The sequence below is a fragment of the Lepidochelys olivacea genome (assembly GCF_965140295.1).
Source record: "Lepidochelys olivacea isolate rLepOli2 genome assembly, chromosome: 16".
Taxonomy (NCBI): domain Eukaryota; kingdom Metazoa; phylum Chordata; order Testudines; family Cheloniidae; genus Lepidochelys; species Lepidochelys olivacea.
Window position 1 is genome coordinate 3,552,216 of NC_140426.1, and position 22,112 is coordinate 3,574,327.

A 22,112-nucleotide genomic window follows, 5' to 3' on the forward strand; every position below is an offset into this window, starting at 1 on the left:
ATACTGTGGGAGACCATGTCAAAAGCTTTGCTAAAGTCAAGAAACAATACATCCACTGCTTTCCCTTCATCCACAGAACCAGTAATCTCATCATAAAAGGCGATTAGATCGTCAGGCTCAGCGGGTAGTGATCAATGGCTCAATGTCTAGCTGGCAGCCAATATCAAACAGAGTTTCCCAGGGGTCAGTCCTGGGGGCTTCATTAATGATCTGGATGATGGGATGGATTACACTCTCAGCAAGTTCGCGGATGACACTAAGCTGTGGGGAGAGGTAGATACACTGGAGGGTAGGGATAAGGTCCAGACTGACCTAGACAAATTAGAGGATTGGGCCAAAAGAAATCTGAGGAGGTTCAACAAGGATAAGTGCAGGGTTCTGCTCTTAGTATGGAAGAATCCCATGCACTGCTACAGGCTGGGGACGACTGGCTAAGTGTCAGTTCTGCAGAAAAGGACTTTGGGGATTACAGTGGACGAGAAGCTGGATATGACTCAATAGTGTGCCTTTGTTGCCAAGAAGGCTAACAGCATATTGGGCTGCATTAGTAAGAGCATTGCCAGCAGATTGAGGGAAGTGATTATTCCCCTCTATTCGGCACTGGTGAGGCCACATCTGGAGTATTGTGTCCAGTTTTGGGCCCCACACTACAAGAAGGATGTGGAAAAATTGGAGAGAGTCCAGTGGAGGGCAACAAAAATTATTAGGGGGCTGGGGCACATGACTTATGAGGAGAGGCTGAGGGAACTGGGCTTGTTTAGTCTGCAGAAAAGGTGAGGGGGGATTTGATAGCAGCCTTCAACTACCTGAAGGGGGTTCCAAAGAGGATGGAGCTCGGCTGTTCTCAGTGGTGGCAGATGACAGAACAAGGATCAATGGTCTCAAGTTGCAGTGTGGGAGGTCTAGGTTGGATATTAGGAAAAACTATTTCACTAGGAGGGTGGTGAAGCACTGGAATGGGTTCCCTAGGGTGGTGGTGGAATCTCCATCCTTAGAGGTTTTTAAGGCCCAGCTTGACAAAGCCCTGGCTGGGATGATTTAGTTGGTGTTGGTCCTGCTTGGAGCAGGGGGTTGAAATAGATGACCTCCTGAGGTCTCTTCCAACCCTGATCTTCTATGATTCTATGAAAATTCCTCAATCCACACAGACCTGCCTGCTGTGTAGTGTAGGAAATTGTACCCTGGGATGGGCTGCATCTGTCTCAAGAATCTGTTGGACGGAATGCCTCCCAGGGTATGGAGTTGTGGCAGTAGAGACTGTGGTGGCAAGTTGGTGCTGGCAGTGGCAGCTATATTTAGGAAGAGAAATAACAAATAGCGTCTCTTTCCATTTTTAACTTAACTGCTGCTTATTGCATTTGGATGGATGAAGAGATTTTTGACAAGTTAAAAGATCAGATTGTGTTGTGTTGGTGAGTGCAGGTATTGATAATTCGCCCTAAGCGCCCACACCACGAGGCCTGGGTAGGGCTCATCATATCTCAGGTGACTTCCGCTCCTCCAAGGGTAAATGCTGCTGCTCCTTGACTCTTCGGCTGCTCCTTATGGATAAGGACAGAGGTCAGACACGAGACAGAGTGACACATTTGCACAAGTCAGTAAGGATGGAGGGGCCCGGACTGCTTCCTTGAAGGCAGCTAGGTGGGATCATGTCACTCCTTTCCAGAGCATTTCTTTCTAGAGGGGCAGAAGAAGGGGTCCTTTTACTACCACATTTACTCTCCTGATCTCCCACGGGCTTTGTGTCATGGTGACCTTCCCTCCAGCTCTGGAGAGTGGGCTATAGCTCCTACAAGAGCCTGTTAGTGCTGCTCTCAGCACTGCTCAGGGGATGTCTCTGGAGCGCAGCCCAGAGCTCTCACTTAGGGACAGATCATGCTGTCCTTGTAGTTTTCAGCACAGTGAGAGAATGCTATCATATTGCAAAGCCCTGTTCCCAGGGGGCTGGGCCCACCCTGCAAGGGGAGCTGAGCATTTGATGGAATGTTTTTGCTAATGCCACAGCTGGTTACAGCAGACTGAGTGGTTGAGATTAGCACTGAGTGGTTCAAGTGCATGTTAGCTCTGGCAGGGAAGGCCAAACATTTGGGCATTAACCTGGTACAACGTAGGTTTGAAAGCTGCATTTTACTGGGCTCCCTTCCAGAAATGTGGCCATTTCCTTTTGAGAATGACATGTTACACTGACATCTCACGTGTAATCAGATCTGACATCTCTGGCCAGGCACTGGCCAGTTGCCACAGGGATCAGGAAGGAATCCTGCCCCCACTCCATATAGAGCACTGCACAATAGCCAGGGGCAGTATGTGTTTAGGAAGCCACAAGTCTAGGTCAGAGCCAGGGACTGGATACCCATCTAAAAGGGACCTGTGGCCTGACCTAGGATAGTGAATATTGTGACCTCCCAGTAACGCTGATCAGTCCTGCCAGGTGCCAGATGAGAGTAATTTACACACCAAGGAGCCAGACAGAGAAGCAAGTTGAAGTAGAATGGAGACTTTTCTTTGCCCCCTCCCACATGTGTGAATTACACCCGCTGAGTCCCCTTGGAGCCAGCTCTGACGTACTGTTCCATGCTCACTGTGGTGAGCAGGTGAGAGCCTCAGTGGGCCCGTGTCAGTCTTGGGGAACCTAGAGATGGCACAGCATACCCTCGGGGCTCCGTCTGCGTTTGGGCCTCAGCCTTGGTCTCTCTCGGGGCGTATTTACACAGACCGCGGCAGCAAGCTCCCAACCTGGGCCAATAGAAGTGGTCTAGAGCCCTGACAATGGCTGTGTAGACCGCGCCTTGAAGTTGCGACTCAAGCTGAGGCTTGAGCTCTGAAGCATGGGGAGGGGGCTGGGCTCCCAAACTCAGCCCCCACTCGAGCTGTAGCTTAAAGTGCTGTCTACACAGCTAGTAAGAGCGCTAGCCTGAGCCCCTCTATCATGCAGTGCTGGGAGGCTCCCTGCCGTGGGCTGTGGAGCTATCCTCTCAGGGCAGCTGCTGACACTCAAGTCTGATTCGTGTAGAACTGAGTCTGGGGTGATTTCCCCTTGGGGAAGTTGCCATGTATCAAGATGCCATCCTGTGGCATCCTTTACCTCTGGGGTCTCTGCTTTCTCTGTATCCCCACCCATCCCCTGGCCTGTGAATCCCAAGCAGGAAGGTACATGCTGAGAGAGGCACTATTAGCAAGTAGAGGCAAAACACCTGCCCATAGGGAACCTTCCTGCTTCATGACTGTCACATTCTGGGGGCAATCCAGACCAGTGAGGGGTTGTCACCACCTGCCCTGACCCTGGAGTGGAATTTAAAGACGGAAGAGGCCCCTGGGGTCGGCGCAGAAACCTACCTGCCTAGCGTTCAAGTCACTAATGTCAGTGAATGTTACCACTGGAAGCACCCCCACATGTGCTTTGGGAATGGACAGAGCTGTGAGTATGGCGCGAGCATGGGGGGTGAAGAGGACCTCTGCACTCCTGCTGCAGTGTCTGGGGCAGGGAGGAGTGCAATACCTGCCTTTGGTTTCCAAGTGGATGGGAAGAGTTGGCAGCTCCTCGAGCCCTTTACCAGCTAAGGGCTCTGGGGCTGTGGGGAGATAGGTGGGGAAACGTGACTCAGGGAGAATGGAGGCAACAGCCCAGAGGAAGCTGTGTGAGGATGGCTGATGCACAGCAGCTCTGTGGCACCGGGATTGAAAGGGAACACAGCCGCTTCCCTCAGCTGGCAGACGAGCCCCACCCTGGCCACTGAACAAATGTAGCTGGAGTTGCTCTGGGAGTTCTGCTGTGCGTGACTGCACTTAAATGCCTGGAAAAGGGGACCCCCCCCCTGCTGCTACTGCTCGGGCCAGTTGGCTACTGACCCCAGCGCTGATCACTGGGTTTATGTTCCTTTTCTTTCAGGAATTTTCGGAAGCATTTGCGCATGGTGGGGAGCCGCCGGGTGAAAGCACAAAGTGAGTGAGAAGCTGCAAGGCGTGGCCGGGAGGTGGGAGGCAGAGGATTAATGCTGATGGGACATGGGGCTGGAGAAAGGTGCTGAGGAACCAGATTCCTCTGTAATTAGTCATTGTTTTGCTGTCTGTTGTTAGCAGAGAACTGGAAAGCACCTGGCACAGGCGCTGGGAAGGGGTTTTCCTCCCTCACACTGCTGTGTGTAGAGAAGAGAAGGCCAGCTGGTCTCCCAAGCCTCCATACACACCAATGTATCATAGAATATCAGGGTTGGAAGGGACCTCAGGAGGTCATCTAGTCCAACCCCCTGCTCAAAGCAGGACCAATCCCCAAGTTTTGCCCCAGATCCCTAAATGGCCCCCTCAAGGATTGAACTGAGAACCCTAGGTTTAGCAGGCCAATGCTCAAACCTCTGAGCTATCCCTCCCCCCATGTATGACACTGGCCTTTAACTGTGTTTGCATAGCATAGCAGGCAGCGTGACGTGACATAGGCCCCTTCCCCTGCCTGGGTAGGAGCCCCAGCGTGCAGAGTCCATGTTGTTGTTAGGGCCGTGCAGGGGCAGTCAGGAAGGGGTCCGCAGCTCTGTGTGGGACACAGGTGCATATGTCTCCTGTACGCGCTAATGCTAGAGATGGGTACGTAAGAGGGCTGCACTGCACTGCAGGGTTAGACTCCCTAATTAAGTCACTCTGAGAGACATGCTGCAGGTAATGAGGGCTGCCAGGCTTCTCACTGCTTCATGGGGCACAGCTACAAACCCAGGAGGCTTTGTGTTTTCACAGGGCTGAGCTGTCCCTTTTCCACCTCTCTCCTCCCATCCCGCTCCCCGCTCCCCACCTGACGCCCTCACCTCCTGCCTGCCCGAATTTAAGCTAAGAGGAAAATCCAGCTCTGCCACTGTAGTGTGACTAGTGGGCTCTGGCAGCTGGGGAGTGTGATAGTTTGTGCTTAAATAAAGAGAGTTACATCCAGGGGGCCTGGAGGGTGACGGGAAGGGCTTGGTGACAAGACAGCCATCAGATGGGGTGGCAAACGTATGGGCTGGAACCCTGTCCTGCGGCCAGCAGTTCCCTCTGCACTTATCAAGGCAATCTGAGTTGCAGCTCAGATGTTGGGCACAGACCCCTGGCCCCTTCTTTCACCCTCCTTTTTCCTAGTAGTGGCCATTTATACGCACCATGGTGGTGGGGGCCCACGAACGCCCGCACCCCAGACTCAGAGGGAGTTGCTTTCCAGCTTTCTTCCCCCATCCCTTCTGCCGGCGCTGAGCCCTATGGTACCTTCTCTCTCCTCTCCCCTACCACTGAGCCCAGTAGCACTTGCCCCACAGAGAAGGCTGCTTTCCTACCAACCCTCCCAGCTGTTGCCACTGCTGAGCCCAGGTTCCGCGAATCACCTGCTTCTTTCGCTGCCTCCAAGACCAGGACCCAGAGGGAGAACCCCTCATGGGGAGGTGTGAGATGGGTAGGGATGCAGAAGGAAAAGAGATGTGAGGAGCATGACCAAATGGGCCATGTGTGGAAGGGAGGAGGTGGAGGCAAAAGAGGGGAACCCCATGAAAGATGGCTGGTCTTAGGGGCTGGTGAGCTAGTCAGCAGCAGAGGGGAGCGTTGGACGATCCTTGGGGAAGTGGTGCCCTTTGCAGTCACACTGCCACATTTTTCTCTTGCCAGTGAACCGTTTACTCCCGGCCCACAAGCCCTATCAGCAAGGGCAGCTCAGCTCTCAGCCCAGCATGTGTGTGCCACCCATGATGGCCTGCTCCAGTTTTCTCCTGGGGGCTTCTCCAGGGAGGCCATTGCCTTTGGGGCAAGAATCGAGTGCGCAGCACACAGTCATCCAGGATTTACTAAGCTCTCAAGAGCTGAGCTCCCCTTCAGGCAGGTGATACCAGTTGTGCTCCCTCTTGGTGCTGTTGTGCTGCTGGCCAAGGCCTGCCGAGAATGACCCACCACTCCGGGGGGCGCTGTCTTCCCAATATGACCCTTCCCCTCCTTTTGTCCACACTGAGGGCATGTCACATGCCATCCTGGTGAGTAGTTGCCGCATGAGCTGACATACTTGAGCTAGCTTTAACCTGGCTCGGTTACCGGAAGAGTGAAGCTACAGCAACATGCATGTTGGCGTGGGCTGTATGAGACTGCCTAAGCCTCCGGGAGATTACCCAGGGTCCAGCCCGTGCTCCTCCGCTTCGGCCCCTGAACTAGCCAGATTAAAGTAGTCTGAGTGTGTCATGTCAAACTGCAGTCACGCCCCAATAGCCGTCTAGACGCTTCCTTTGACAAGTAGTGTAATAATGAACAGTGTTAGCGCCCTTTGAAATGCATTGGGAACACCTCATCTCAGAGCTGTTGTTTCAGGCTCTCTGCAGACTCAGGCAAACAACATTGCGGATGACACTCAGGTCATGTTTTCAAGGGATATGTTTTAAAAATGAAAGCTGAGGCTGCAGAACAATTGCAAAGCTTATATGTGTCCCTCTACCTCCCAGCTAGTCCTTTACATCTCTCCCAAAGGTGTGCCCCCCACATCTTGGGAAACACCCCAACACATAACAAGGATCTTCTCATACTCTATAGTGCATGTGCCTGGAGATGTTGGAACTATAATTAATAAATTCAAGTTTGGGCAATAACATTTAGGGGCAGATTACCAAATTCCTCTTCTATGTCTCACTCACCAGCACGCACTTGTGTGCAGAAATTAACACCTCTGCATGCCATCATCCATAAGCTGGGCACTTGTTTGTCACATGGAAGAACAAATAAGCAAGGGTGTTTGTGATCTTTAGCTTTGATGGAACCCTGCTGGGTGTTTTGTTTTGCTGGCAGAGCAGCGGTGGCTTTGGAGTCTGTTAATGTCCTGGTTTCGTTTTATCCTAGCATTTGGTGAGCGGCGAGAGAGAAGCTTCAGCAGGTCTTGGAGTGACCCAACTCCCATCAAAGCTGATTCCTTCCATGACTCTCGAGAAAGTGAGTTCTGAGACCTTTGAGCTTCTTCCCATGGCCAGAGCTGCCAACCAAGGCATGGACTGGAATCTCCTAGGAGTGAACTGTCCATCGTTCTTGCCCCCTGTGATTGCTTCCTTTCATTAGAGCGAAATAGTTAACGCTCCACATATGCACACGTCGCCTTACTCTGATGCTCTTTGGTTGCAGAATGAGTGCCCAGCAAAGTGTGGCCCATAGACTTGTCGCCACTTCCCGTGTTCCATGAGGGCCAACCACGGCACTGCACTGCCATGTTCACACAAGTCAGCACTCCAGGGGTCAGTCGATTGCAGTGAGGCAGGCTGGGGCACATGCGGGCCCCGCACTTAGTGCCTACCTATCCCAGGCTGGCAGGAACTCGGAGCACAGGAGAGGTGACCCTTGAGATGTGTCTTTGGTTAACAGCTCCGCAGCTGGCACAGTCTGGATTTAAAGTTTTACAGCAGAGATGGTCTCCTGGAGGGACCTGGGCTCCCATGGCCCTGCAGAGGATTCACATAGGTAACCCCGCCCACACTGTGTAAACGCTCTGCATAGGGGATCAGATGCTTGGGTGCAGATGTCCCCAGGGATCCCCAGTGTCCTCTCCCTGCCTTTATAATGGGGCTGTTGTTTTGTCTCAGCATGTTAGAAATAGTCCAGAATGTGGTGAAACCACTGCAAACCCTTGGATTCCTATAGATTACTGACGTATTCCAGGGTGGAGGAGTTATTCTCATGATCAGGTAGGCCTGGGCCTTCCTGTTCTAGGGGTGGATCATATTGTGTAATCGTTAAACTAATAAGCAAGAAACCAACTCTCCAAACCCAGAGGGCATCATGGGAGAGGGTGGGTGGGGAAAGTGCTAGAAGGACCAAGTTCAAAACATGACTTGATTGTTCCAAGGCAATCTGAATTCTACCCCTTCCCCAGCCATCTCTGATACTAATGGAAAGGGGGCATTTCAGAAGGGGTATGTTCTCCTCTGCACCTGTCACTGTCTCTCTGGCTCCCACAGGCCAGCACTGGCAGCTTGGCTCTCTTGCCTCAGTCGGTGGCTTCAGGAACCATTCTTAGCCTTTCGTGTGCGATTATTTGATTTTGATTTTGAAGTATGTTTTCCTCAAGGAGCATCAGACAACATGAGGCAGTGATTTATGGGAGCAGATCGAGGCCGGCACTGCTGTGCTGTCAAGCCCCAGTCAAGCCCTCACTCCATGGAAGGATGATTCTTAACAAAGCTTGACAGGGCTTGACAAAGCCCTGGCTGGGATGATTTAACTGGGAATTGGTCCTGCTTCGAGCAGGGGGTTGGACTAGATGACCTTCTGGGGTCCCTTCCAACCCTGATATTCTATGATTCTATGATTCTAGTAGCAGCGCTGGGGTTTCGGGGCACAGCTGCTGGGTGACTTTAGAGGGCTGCACCATTACAGTCTGGTGGGGCCTAAAAGTCCAATGAGTTTCTTTGACCTGCCAAGAAACTCTGAATCCTGGGGTGCCACGTTGCCACAGCCTGCCTGCGACATGCCAGTTCAAACTCCGTGGTTTCGTGAACCGCAGGATTCCAGCTCCATGTGGGTAGCATGTGGGAGCTGAATCTAGCACTGACTGAGTAACTCCAGAGTGACTGAATGCAGCGCCCAGGGAGCACGGCCCTCAAGCTGCCGCTGAAATAAGGGAGCTCTGGGCATTATTGCTCCTTCTCAGGGTATGGCAGCACCGCGGTCAGGAGTGGGCTTGCAGCATGTGCAGACAGCCCCACACTCGCTTCCATTGAGCTAGCTCGGGCACCTAGAGCGGTGAAGTTGCAGCAGCATGGACGCTAGCGTGGGCTCGTTCCCCGAGTCCTTCCCCAGGGTCCCAGACGAGCTGGGCCAGGCTGCGCTGCAGCCCATGCTGTCGTGGCTTCCCTGCTATGTTTAGTCCTGCTAGCTAGATTCAGGCCAGCGTGGCTCTGCCTGCGCATGCTGCAGGCAGCCCCCAGTTGCAGCACAGGGAGACCCTGTCATTATCGGTCAGGTTAAATGGCCCGAGGTCGGGGGTGAAGCACTGAACCCTTTGGAATGGTCCCTGTGGTGACCTGTCACTTTGGGAATGAAGGTTGTAAGTCTGGTGGTGTGTGATACATTGAACAAGTTAGTCACCCTGCCAGGAGGATAGGAGTGGAGAATGCAAGAAGCTCTGTGGCCTGGTGCCTGGTGTAATGCTTCTGTCCTGCTGTTGTCTGGCAGGCCATGATCTTCAGGACTACTGCTGTGCTCTGGATGATGACTTTGACTTGAACTGGGAAACAGAGAAGGAACTTGAAGCTATGGCGTGTGATGGAGATGACTTTATTCCACCAAAACTAATGGTGAGGGCTGTTCCCATGTTCTCACCCTTGCCCATGAACCTCGTTCATCTTTTCACAGCTGCTGATTAGGGTATTCATGGAAGAAAGGCAGAACCTCCAGTTCTGCCTCACAGCTCTTCAGATCTCTCTTGGGGCTACTCGGGGGTAAGAGAGGATGCCATTTGTGATGAGGCATGGAAAGGAAATGACCCAGCTTGGTTCTCACATCCTAGGGGAAGTGTGCAGGGCTGGCAGTTAGAAACACTCTCGCCTCCTCATTTGACTTGTACACTGCAGCTCCACAATGCCCTTTGTGCACTTTAACCTGTTCTTATAGGCTAGGCCCTTCAGCCTTCCCTCCTCTTTACTTCTGTTCTCGCTGGTCTGGTTTAGTGATATCCTTACGGAGGGTCAAATCCTGACATCCTTCCTTAGCCCCCACTCAGGCAAAGAACGGTTGACTGAGCAAAAATGGAGTACAGAACTCTGGGTTTGACCCCTACTCAAATGGCTAGTTGGGCAGCAGAACCATTAGGGCACTGCTGATGCTTCATCTGAATGGGCCACTGCTCTGGCATGCCGTTGGGTTGCTGATGCAGAGGACAGTGGTACTAAGTGAGGTTGTCTTTTCTTGGACTCCTCCATTTTATTCTTTCCCTGGAATCCCCCCACCAAAGCAGATTATTTTCCTAGTCCAAGGGGTGGGGGTGTCAGGGAAAGACATCTCCCCATCGGTTTAACAGGAAGTGGAAATATGGGGCCTGATGCTTTAACTTACTGTCTGGGTCTAGGTAAGGAGGGACTTGAGTTGTGTCAGCGGAGCCATGACAGGGTGTGACATCTACCGTGAATGCGGCTGGAAGAATGTATCTAATTACAGATGCACTGGTAGCAACAAGCAGAAACTGGCATCTTGTCCTTAGAATTCATGCCCAATTGAGGCCAAAAGAGGCCCCTTGCACATGGTACGTTTGCCATGTTCTCCCACTCTGCTGTTGACTTCTGCAAATGCGCCCACTGAGCTTTGTCCCTGGGCTGATGCTCCAGGCACTCCCTTAGTTAACATTTCACTGGTGAAGCTGACTAGCCTCCCTCAGTGCTGTTGATGGCTGGCTTGCTGAGCTGTTCCCTTGCTACCGCTGGGGTGCAAAAGGACAGGCCAGGAGTGGAGAGGGCTTCTTAGTATGGCTGATGAAGTGATCAGGCAAAGAGCCCAGGAGCTACAGGAGGCCTAGCAGAGGAATGGCCAGGATATTCCGACTGAACAGGGATTTTGCTTTAGTTACCAGCAGGGGGAGGAATCCCAGCTTTCCATGGATACCAGTTATAAATTTTGGCTTGAGGGTCTAGTTGATACCATGTCAGGAGGGTGCCTTTAAGCCAAGGCCCTTGCTGTAATCACAGCTGTATTGCATAATGTCTTTGGCTGCCTTTGGCCATACCACTGTTTTCTAGCGGGGCGAAGGGTCCCTGCTATTTGCTTTCTGAAGTTCAGAGAGAGAATGGAAATAGCCTCTTTTAGCAGCTTATTTCTGACCTGAAAGAAGAAATATTTGCATCCAGGGGGATTATGAAGACTTCTTATGGAGAAAGGATGCAGACAGCATCGCTCCCGGAGTACAGTGCTTGCCCACAGTCCCTTTGTATCTCTGCTCATGACCCATTTCTTTTTCTTATTTCCCTTCCTAGCTTATTTCTTCCAAGGTCCCCAAAGCTGAGTACATCCCGACGATTATCCGCAGGGATGACCCCTCCATCATCCCCATTCTCTACGTGAGTAGCCTAGCTCTTTGCATATTCATTGGGTACTGGAATGCTGGGTTGGCTCACAATTGGAAATGTGTTTAGTGATTGTATCCTAGTCCCTAGATGGCATCAGAATGCCTCAGAAGAACCATCACACAACTGGGTAAAGCTGGCAAATACCTGATCAAGAGAGGCCCAGAATTTTGGCAGCAGACATATTAGGTCAGGATGCAGGTTCATTGGCAGAGCTCTGTAGGGAGCCCAGGATTGGAATAGTGGGGTGACTGCAGGACAGGATGAAGGGCATCATCCGAAGCATGTGTCTAGGGACCTGGGATGAGAATAACAAGGAGGCTGCGAGCTGGGACTGAGGAACATCGTCCGTGCTGTATGGCACCAGGAGTTGAATAGTCAGGGTTGCAGGTTGGGACTGAGGCACATTAGCAGAGCTCTGTGTGTTGGAAGGCTACAAAGTTCTTTGCTGCATTTGACCCGTTCCTAGACAATTCAGGACTCCACGTATCTCTGCAGTGGACCTCTGTCCTGGGCTCACCCAACACATTTCCCTATTCAACACACAAACAATGTGCAGTATTTACTTTTTGAAGTCCATCTACTTCCTGTAACTTACAAATGTTATGTTTATTGTCACACATGGGTCTTAACATAAGGGCAATGTTGCCTGTGATGTTGACTGAGACCACCAGTTGGTTTAATTGAATCCCAAAGTATGTGCTTACCTAGTGTAGCACTGTTCTGTCGCATGAGGAAATCTCTTTAAACGATGAGTATCTAGCACAGAGGTGGGCAAACTACAGCCTACAGGCCACATCCAACCCACAAGACCATCCTTGCCTGGCCCTTGAGCTCCTGGCTGGGGAGGCTAACCCCTGGCCCCTCCCCTGCGGTCCCCCCCTCCCCTGCAGCCTAAGCTCACCCTGCGGACAGTGCGGCTGGTTCCGGCTGTGAGCTCCTGCTGCTCTGAGCAGTATGGTAAGGGAGCAGAGGTGGTGGCGGGGGGGGAGGGGTTGGATAAGGGGTAGAGGGTCCTGGGGGGGCAGTCAGGTGACAGGGATTTGGGGCAGTTGGATGGGGTGGAGGTTCTGGGGGGGTGCGGTCGGGGGACGGGGAACAGAAGGGGTTGGATAGGGTATGGGAGTCCCGGGAGGGCCTTTCAGGGGGCGGAGGTGTGGTTAGGAGTCGGGGGGGCAGTCAGGGGACAGAGGGGTTAGATAGCAGGTGAGGTCTGGGGGGCGGATTGGGTCGGGGGGGTCCTGGGAGCGGGCAGTTAGGCGACAAGGAGCAGGGGGGTTGGATGGGTTGGGGGTTCTGAGGTGGGCAGACAGGGGGTGGGAAATGGGAGGGGAAAAATAGGGGGCAGGGCTGTTTTGGGGGCACAGCCTTCCCTACCTGGCCCTCCATACACTTTTGCACCCTGATGTGGCCCTCAGGCCAAAAAGTGTGCCCACCCCTGATCTAGCAGCCCCTAGGTTTTGAAACACCCTTTCTGTTCGGTTCCAGGATCACGAACATGCCACCTTTGAAGATATTCTAGGTACGTGAGTGTTATTTTCTTTGTCCCTCCCTCCCCTCCCCCCCCCCCGAGTTTCACGTGAGCAGTAACTGGTAGCTCTCCAGCGGCTGAGTGCATGGGGGATTTCATTGTAATCCAGTGTTCTGTTCTGTTCTTTGGAAGAAGCCATGGATTCCTGACTCCCAAAGTTCTAAAGTCTGGGGCCTATTTTGAAATCAGTGGGACTTGTGGGTGCTCAGCGCCTCTGAAAGTTAGGCCCATGATGCCTTACAGAATAAACACAAATGAGAGCTAGTGAAAATCTCCGTAGAAGAGCCAGCGTTTCACCTTCTATGTGGCTCACTCATCTTCCCTTCACTGTTTTGTGCAGAGGAAATAGAGAAGAAGCTGAACATTTATCGGAAAGGCTGCAAGATTTGGAAAATGTTGATTTTCTGTCAGGTATGTGAAAGGCATTGAGGCCCTTGGCACTTTGTTAAAAGCCAGTATTTTCTCCAGAGACAAATTAACTCCAGAAAACAATATTCCAAAGCCAGCCTGCAGCAGGCTTTTATTAAAGCAATCGCATCTATTCAATTCCCATTTCTCATTTGTCGACCTTTGAGCATCCTCACCTTACTGTGATGGCAGCAAAGGAAATTTGGCTTAGTGCAGCAAATGCAGGGTTTGGCAACTTTTCAACAGCTTTCTAGCAAATCCATGCAATCTGACTTCAGAAGGAAGCTCACAGACAAAGGGGCGGGGATTTGGAGCTTGATAGTTATTGATTACTTTCATAAAGCATCCTGCAGCATTAATACAGGAACATAGGAACTTCTATACTGGATGAGGCCAGGGTTCCAGTCCTTGCCAATGGCCAGGACCAGAACTTGCCGTAAGCAGTTATGTGCCCAAAGAGAGGTTTCTGCTGAGTCTCTTCATTCCCTGGAGCAGGAATGTGGCAATCCAACCAAACTTTTGAGATTTTTGTTTTTAATTCTTGCTGACATAACTGTGGGTTTTCTCACTATCCATATAAATGTCCAATCCTCGCGTCTTCTACAGTTAGAGTAATGATGGTTTTCCATGCCTCCTTGACTCTGTTTGCCCATTATTTCCCAACCCCACACCATCAGAGATCCTTAAAGTAGCAATACCAGTCAAAAAGAAAAGGAGGACTTGTGGCCCCTTAGAGACTAACAAATGTATTTGAGCATAAGCTTCCGTGAGCTACAGCTCACTTCATCGGATGCATTCAGTGGAAAATACAGTAGGGAGATTTTATATACACAGAGAACATGAAACAATGGGTGTTACCGTACACACTGTAAGGAGAGTGATCAGGTAAGGTGAGCTATTACCAGCAGGAGAGAAAAAAAATCTTTTGTAGTGATAATCAAGGTGGGCCATTTCCAGCAGTTGACAAGAATGTGTGTGGAACAGTAGGGGGAAAAATAAACATGGGGAAATAGTTTTACTTTGTGTAATGACCCATCCACTCCCAGTCTTTATTCAAGCCTAAGTTAATTGTATCACTCCACATGCATAGCAAAGAGGGAATATTCTAAGCTAAAAGTTTGTGGACAACCTAAAAGCTGAAAATGATTCAACAACTCCTAATGTAACGGCCGAGCTCCCGAAACCCAGTGTGGTTCTCACATGAGACGGCAGCTGAAAACGGGACCAAGTTCACACCAAATTCAGGGCAGGATTCTGTGCAGCTGTGCTGCAGGTGCACAGTGGGGAAGCAGTGGCCATAAGGAGCCTTCCCCATTGCATGTGGCCATGGAAGAGCTGGGCACAGCTGTAGCCCGAGCACTGTCGGGAGCACAAGGATGGCTCTCTAATGGCTCCCCTCGGGATTCCTGGTGCTCCAGGGGGGTGTAATGTAGGCTGAGCCAGGGCTCCATTCCCAGCTGACTGGCCATCTACAGGGAGAGATCGGGGGGTCCCTTGCTGAGGCAGACTGCCTCCAATGCTGCTCCTGGTGGGGGATGGGCAGACTGTGCCAAATCCTGAAGCCTTGGCTGAGTTTTCACTCAGCTGTTACTCACGAAAATGTCCATTGAAGTCAATAGGAGTTTTTCCTGAGTAAGGACAGAGTGAAAACTTATTTGTGACACGGATACAGGTGCCCTTTGAATTCCTCATCACCATATGGTGAGAATGCTGCACATCTGTGAGCCACACAGCTGGCCCCGACCACTATATTTGCCAATCGGTTAACCAACATCTGAGGCCAAGATCCCACCTAAGGTGAGAAGTGGAGGCCAGGGCTGTTTATCCATCTGCCTGGAGCAAAGTCAACCTGCTTTATGACTTTAGTGTCACTCACAGACTGGAGAGTGTCTGCTCTGCCCCCTCCAGTGCTTCTCAAACAGTACCGCAGAAGCTTAGTCACTAGAGATGGAAAAAGCCAGTCCATTTCTCTGAGGCCAGGGCAGCTACCATCTCTCTCTCTTCTCCATGGTGTGCTACTGTCTCTCTCTCTTCTCCATGCAGGGAGGTCCTGGCCACTTATATTTGTTGAAGAATAAAGTTGCCACCTTTGCCAAAGTGGAGAAGGAGGAAGATATGATCCTGTGAGTCGCTTTATTTCCCAACCCTGGGTGCCCTTTCTCTGGTCTATTTAATGTAGATGGAGGTGGGCAGGCTAAAGTTTTATTAATAGATTCATTGTGATAATCTAGTCTGACCTCCTGTGTAATATGGGCCAGAAAGCTGCCCTGCATTAATTCCTGTTTGAACAGGAGCAGAGCTTTTAGAAAAACATCCCAGCTTGAATTAAATATTGCCGGTGGTGGAGATCAACCATGACCCTTGGGACATTGTTTCAATGGCTAATTCCCCTCACTACTGTAATGTGCACCTCAGATCCAGTCTGGATTTGTCTGGCTTCCGCTTCCACCCACTGGATCTTGTTACACCTTCGTCTGCTAGACTGAAGAGTCCATTATCAAATATTACTTCCCCACGTAGCTAGCTAGGCTGTGACCAAGTCAGCCCTTAACCTTCTCTTTGTTAAGCAGGCTAGCTTGAGCTCCTCGAGTCTCTCACTTTGTCTACTGGCATTGTCTGTCTGGGTCTTTACTCACTACAACTGCTTTCTGCTGCTTTATTGCCCTCAGCATGAACCAATGCTACATTGTCTTTTTAAACATGTTAACGCTGGTAATATCATGCAGCACAATTGACAGGAATGGGAGAAGGGGAGAAAAGAGGAAATCGGAAGGGAAAAGATAAAAGAAAAGCAAATCTAAAAATGCTGGGAACTATGAAGATGTAAAATGTAAAAGGTTTGGGACCAGCATTGAGGGGAGAGGAGTCCAACTGTGCTGCCCTGCTTGGCAGAGGCAGAGATGAGGGTGAGAGTTCAAAGAATTATTCTATGGGGGGAAATTCCAACATTTGCAGCAAGTATTATTCACAACAATCAACTGGCCAAGCTCTGCTTTGGGAGCTCACCACTGTGCCATCCCAGTAGAGCATCAGCAACCCACCACATGTGAGTGCAGGTGCCCTATGGTGCTGCAGGCAGGTTCAACCCACCTTACAGGCATGGAACAGGTAAGGCAGGGGGGATTTCCATGGGAAATCTTGTAAATGAGCTCAGGGAGAGAGGCTTGTGTCTCCCGCAGGGTGGTCCCACTTTGGTCTCCCTGGACAGCATGTGTCCACTGTCAGGGTGCCTGACTGCAGAGGGGGTGGATTTTAAATGGTAATTTTGTTTTCTCCTATTACTTCCAGCTTCTGGAAGCGGCTGAGCCGATTGATGAGCAAAATCAACCCTGAGCCAAATGTCATTCACATCATGGGCTGCTATGTTCTGGGAAACCCCAATGGGGAGAAGGTAAGCGGCCCTGGGCCATGGCCAGAAGCTCTCTATGGGCAGGTCAGCTGGTGTGTCACAGAGTTGGGAGATTTGATTAAAGGGCTTTCCTCTCTAATATTGAGGGGCATGTTGCCCTTTCCCCAGCCCCTCTTCTCTAAGGATTTGCCTTCTTTGCAGACATGTGCTGTACATCCCACCTCAGGGAGAGAGCAGCTCAGCTGGTGTGTGCCTTTGAAAGGATGAGCCACCCTGTGGGCCATATAGTAGATAGGCAGGTGGGGACTGTTCAGTTTGGCCTGTGAGAGCCTTTCAGGAAAAGTGAAGAATGGGAACACAAGCCCCTTCCTTGAAGCCTTAGACAAAGGTCAGAGAATCATAGAAATGTTGGGCTGGAAGGGATCTCGAGACCTCATCACTTCCAGCCCCTGTGCTGAGGCAGGACCAAATAAACCTAGCCCATCCCTGACAGGTGTCTGTCCAATGTGTTCTTAAAAACCTCTAGTGACAGGGATTCCACAACCTTCCTGGGAAGCCTATTCCAGTGCTTAACCATCCTTCTAGATAGAAAGTTTCCCTAATAACTAACCTTGCTGAAATCTCCCTTGCTGCAGATTAGGCCCATTACTTCTTGTCCTACCTTTAGTGGATGTGGGAAACAATTCATCATTCTTCTCCTTGTAACAACCCTTCACATGTGTGAAGACGGTTGTCAGGTCCCCGCTCAGTCTTCTTTTCTCAAGACTAAACGTGCCCATAGGGTAGGTGCCCCGCACTGGACACAGTTCTCCAGCGGAGACCTCACCCATGCTGAGTGGGACAGTCGCCTCCCATGGCTTACATACAACACGCCTGCTAATGCACCCAGCGTGATATTAGCCTTTTTCACAACTGCATCACACTGGTGGCTCAGACTCTGTTTGTGATCCACTATAACCCACACATCCTTTTCAGCAGTGCTACTGTCTAGTGAGTTTTCCCACCTTCTGTCCCTACCAATAACCAAAAGGGCTGATGGAGTTAACCTGGGATCTTCAGAGGGAGCTAGGGTCAACGTGAGCTGGGTATCTAACTCCCTTAGGTGTCTTTGAAAATCACAGCCGTATTCAGCTGCCCATTATAGGCAGGATTCTTCCAGTGGTTGTGTGCGTGGGCTCTATTGTCCAGCACAGGAGCTGTGAGCCGCTGGGGCCTGGGTGGAGCAGGACCCTGCCTAGTGGCTGTGGTGGCAGTTCAGCATGTTAGTGAGCACAGATCCAGGAGTCCCCTACCAGTCAGAGGGTAACACTGGAGTCAGGGTCAAGAAGCCAAGCCAAAGGTTAGGGCAAGGAGGCCAGGCACAGACTGGAGTGGGGAGGATCAGGTTGGAAGCCGGGGCTGGAGCGAGGGCTAGAGAAGGAAGTGGAAGCCAGCACAGCTGCAGCATGGCATGCCTTAAGCAGCCACTGTGCTGCGGCCACGGCAAGGCTCAAGTAGCAGGCTGCTGGCTCCCCGGCCCGATCAGGAAGCATGGCCGTTTGGCAAAGACTGGCTGAGCTTGCTGGGTTGCCTAGCGACCAGGCTGGGAGCCAGCTGTTCTCCTGACAGGGGCTGACCCAAAGGTTTGAGTTTGACTATTCTGAAGAGTGCTGAGTTCTCTCCTTTTCCATTGCCCTGTGCCTGCCCATCCGTTGTTTAATTTGAAGCACCTGGAGTTCCTCTTTTGATTCAGCTACTAACTTTTAAATCTCATCTCATTTCAGCTATTTCAGAATCTGAAAAACCTAATGACTCCTTATAGGGTTGTCTTTGAGTCGCCACTGGAACTTTCAGCTCAAGGTAATTTCTTCTGCTATAAACTTGAGTGTGCACTCCTCCAACATCACTGCCTCCTCCATGGGCCCCTTTCACAAAGGAGCACTCTTCAACTTCCTGAAGCCCTGCCCCAAAAAGCCAAGTCACTGAAACCTTCTCCTGTTTGTAATGACCTTATCATTGATTGTATGGTGGATTCCTCCTGGTCTGGCTTTTCCCCTTTCACATTTCCTCCCCTTTTTGCCTTTCAGTTGCACCCTTCATTGTGTTTGTAGCTGGACAGTGCTCTCCAGAGCTAATGCAGATCAACAAAAAGGGCCTGTAACAAGAGCCGAGCTAATAATTCATGTTTTGGTTTGATGGCAGTTCCAAACAATTGAAAAAAAATTCAGTTTGTGTTGAACCGAATCTGTAAATTTCCAAATTTTTGGTGACTCAAAAGAAGTCCATTTCAGGTCTGTGCCAAAGCAGGGACTTGAACCTTGAGCTCCTACAGGAGGTGAGTGCCCTAGCCACTGGGCTTAAGGGGTGGGAAAGTGGCACCTCTTCCTCTAGCTATTTTGTGACTGACTGATGCTTTGTGTCAAATTTGTAAATGTTTCAAGTCAACAGAAACTGCATTTTTTTTGTCAAATAAACTTTTCTTTCAAAAAATGTTGCCCAGTTCTACGTGGAACTAATACTGACCCTTCTGGGCAGAGGTAGCTTAGGAGATTCGGTAAGTTACCAGAGCACGCTGAGGTCAATAGGAGAGAAGCACATGCACATCTGGGAGTAGAATCTTTTCCTTAATGATGCATGTGAGTATTTCTCCTCCAGAGGATGCTAAACAACAACACTAGTTCTGAACAGACTGCCCATGCTAACAGGAAAGCTGAGTGGAAACCATCTTTTTATAGTCTCTTCTTGTCCATAGTTTGAGACACTTTAGAGGCTGTAGACACATTTTCTTTCCTTGTATGGTTGATATCTGGTTTGTGGCTTCTAGCCACCTGCTCTGTTTGGTAGATTTTCACAGTTTAAACAGTCACAGATACAAGGGATGCATTGTTGGCCTTGCTGAAGTTATCCACTGTGGTTTGCCATTGCAAGGATCATAGTGATTAAGACCAGAAGGGACCATCAAATCATCTAATCTGACCTCCTGGATATCCCAGGCCATTGACACCTCCCAGCACCCGCACAATCAACCCATCAACCAAAGTGAGACCAAATATTACGGCCCTCAGGAGACTAGACTTCTGTGCCACAGGCAGAGAATAGCAGGGACTGAGGTGCACCAGTGCTTGAGGTCCCTGCAATGGCAGGGAACTGATTAAGTGAGATCTACCCAGATAATCATGGCAAGTGACCCGCACCAACATGCTGCAGAGGAAGGCAAAGAAAACCCCAAGGTCACTGCCAATCTGACCTGGGGGAAAATTCCTTCCCAACCCCACATATGGCAATCAGTTAGACCCTGAGTATGTAAGCAAGAACCAGCTAGCCAAGCACCTGAAAGAGAGAATGTTTGATGTCATCTCAGAGCCCTGGCGCTCCCTGTCCAGTGTCCTATCTCCAGATGTCACCATCCCAGATACTTCAGCGGAAGAAGGTTTAAAATAAATCCAAATGCACTGAGGGTGGAAAAAATCCCTTCCTGACCCCTGCCGGTGGCTGGCTGAAAACCAGAAGTGAGTCCCAGGGCTGCTGAGCCCTATCCCCCACCATCGCAAGAAACCACATCAAACAATTTCACTCATAAATTTTGTCCATCTCTTTCTTAAAACTAATTAAGTTCTTTGCCCCCACAACTACTATTGGGCGTCAGTTCCAGAACCACCTCCCTCTGATGGTTAGAAACCATCTTCTAATTTGCAGACTGAATTTGTTCATGGCCAGTTTATATCCATTTGTTCTTGTGCCAGTACTGTCCTTTAGTTTAAATAGCTCTTCATCCTCCCTAGTATTTACCCCCCTAATGTATTTAGAGAGAGCAATCGTATGCCCCTTGGCCTTCCTTTTGCTAGACTGAACAAGCCAAGCTCTTCCAGTCTCCTCTCATAAGATCGGTCCTCCATTCCCCTGATCATAGTAGTTCTTCTCTGCACCTGTTCCAGTTCACATTCATCTTTCTTGAACTTGGGTGACCAGAATTGTACAGAGTATTCCAAACAAAGTCTTACCAGTGCCTTGTACAATGGCATTAATACTTTTCTCTCTCTACTGCGTATGCCTCACCTGATACATCCAAAGATTGCATTTGCCTTTTGTCCAGCTGCATGACATTGGTGGCTCATAGTAGTCTTGCGATTGACCCAACACCCAGCTCTCTCTCCTCCTCTTGTAGCAGAAATTCTTATTAGACCCTAAGTGCATGACCTTGCAATGTGTACTATTGAATTTCATCCCATTAATGCCACTCCAGTCTTCAAGGTCATCCAGATCTTCCTGTATAAAAATCCTCCTCTGTATTGACAACGCCTCCCAATCTTCAGCAAATTTTATTAGCACACTCCTACTCTTTGTGCCATGGTCATTAATAAAAATATTGAATAAGATTGGTCCAAAGACTGATCCTTGAGGAATTCTACTATTAACCACCCTCCAGTCGGATACTTCATCTTTCAGCGTATCCTGTTGCCTTCTCTCCTTTAGCCAGTTCCTTATCCACCTTACAATTTTTGTAATGATCCCCATCTTCCCTAATGTAACTAATAGTTTACTATGTAGTACTGTGTCCACGTGTTTTAGATCTATTTATTTGTATTACTGCAGCCCGTAGGAATCTAGGCACTGTACAAATACAGAACAAAAAGACAGTCCAGTCCCTGCCTCGAATAGCTTACAATCTGCAAGAAGCTAAGCACCCTAACTCTGTTTGACATTAACAAGATCATCCTCAACTCCCACTGACTTGAGTTGAGGGTCCTCAGCATTTTGCCAGAGGCACTATGCACCTCATAGGAGGGGCCCTGCATTTTCAAAGTGCATGCCTAAGTTCCACAACAAAACCATGCAGTGGCACATGGCCTTGTGCAGAGAGTTAATTATATCAATTCAATAGAAAAGATTGTGTCTTCTACACACAATACATGTTGTTGTACGTAGTGCCCTGCAGAGCAGTTCTTGGCTCTGCAGGAGAGCGGGGCTCGAGAATGCATTGCAATTTTTTCGTCTCGATAAATCTAGGACACACAATGTAACCACTTTAATCCCTGGCTACCTGTCATGCAGACATTTCAAACTGATCTTAATCAGCTGTAAAAGAGAAAAGTCCCTCCCTCTGTTTTGCTTTTTAGAATCTACGTTTGTTTGTTTTTCTTATGCTTTGTGGGGATTTGGGTTTTGTGAAGCTATACTGGCCACCTCCCTTGCATGGTTTCTGTAAAGTGACTGTCCTAGGGAAATACTTCAGTCAACCAGGTGCAAAAAGGATTCACACCAGTAGCGAAACCACCCAAGTCCACATTTCCCTCCAAAGTATTCTGCTGAACTTTTCACTATGGCAAAAGGCAGATCTGGGTAGCTAAAGTGAACTTTTGCCTTACCAAACTTGCTGCAGCCATGGAGATTGAAGATCTCATAAGCATGAAGGAGAGGGGCCTCTGTTACTGCCTGACAGGTTTGACTGTACCTTCTTTTGGTCCATAACTTTCCAGTAGGTCAGTGTTGAGTTCCCTGCTGTCATTCTCGCTAGTGTCTCCCAGAGCTGGAGTTACAGAGCTGGAGTGAGTTGTACTGTGACTCTCAGCAGCCACTGATGGTCACCTTTGCTGGCAGTCTGTACAGAGAGGCCAAGAACAGAATGGGACATGGAAACAGAGCTGTATCTCACCTTCTGGGTGCGGGTGGGTACACACTGGCAGGCTGTTAGGAGGGGAGCCTGCCTTGCTGTTGTCTGGGCTCTCCAATGTTGAGTATGAATAATATGATCACCCATTTTTGGGGTTGTCAAGGCAACACCTTTTATGGGCAGTTTCAGATTGGGCAAATGATGCCA

The 22,112-nt window shown here is 50.0% G+C and overlaps 1 protein-coding gene across 4 annotated transcripts in view; it reads left to right on the forward strand.

Annotated features, from left to right (window-relative positions):
• Window positions 1-22,112, forward strand: part of NSMF (NMDA receptor synaptonuclear signaling and neuronal migration factor) — a 90,621-nt gene that overhangs the window by 59,954 nt on the left and 8,555 nt on the right. For all 4 annotated transcript variants that reach the window (XM_084650477.1, XM_084650478.1, XM_084650480.1 and 1 more), the window contains 9 exons: window positions 3,890-3,942; window positions 6,826-6,915; window positions 9,148-9,269; window positions 10,938-11,021; window positions 12,516-12,549; window positions 12,899-12,969; window positions 15,010-15,089; window positions 16,255-16,357; window positions 18,079-18,154. In XM_084650477.1, coding sequence (XP_084506603.1) covers window positions 3,890-3,942; window positions 6,826-6,915; window positions 9,148-9,269; window positions 10,938-11,021; window positions 12,516-12,549; window positions 12,899-12,969; window positions 15,010-15,089; window positions 16,255-16,357; window positions 18,079-18,154 — 713 coding nt within the window. The remainder of the gene's footprint in view (window positions 1-3,889; window positions 3,943-6,825; window positions 6,916-9,147; window positions 9,270-10,937; window positions 11,022-12,515; window positions 12,550-12,898; window positions 12,970-15,009; window positions 15,090-16,254; window positions 16,358-18,078; window positions 18,155-22,112) is intronic.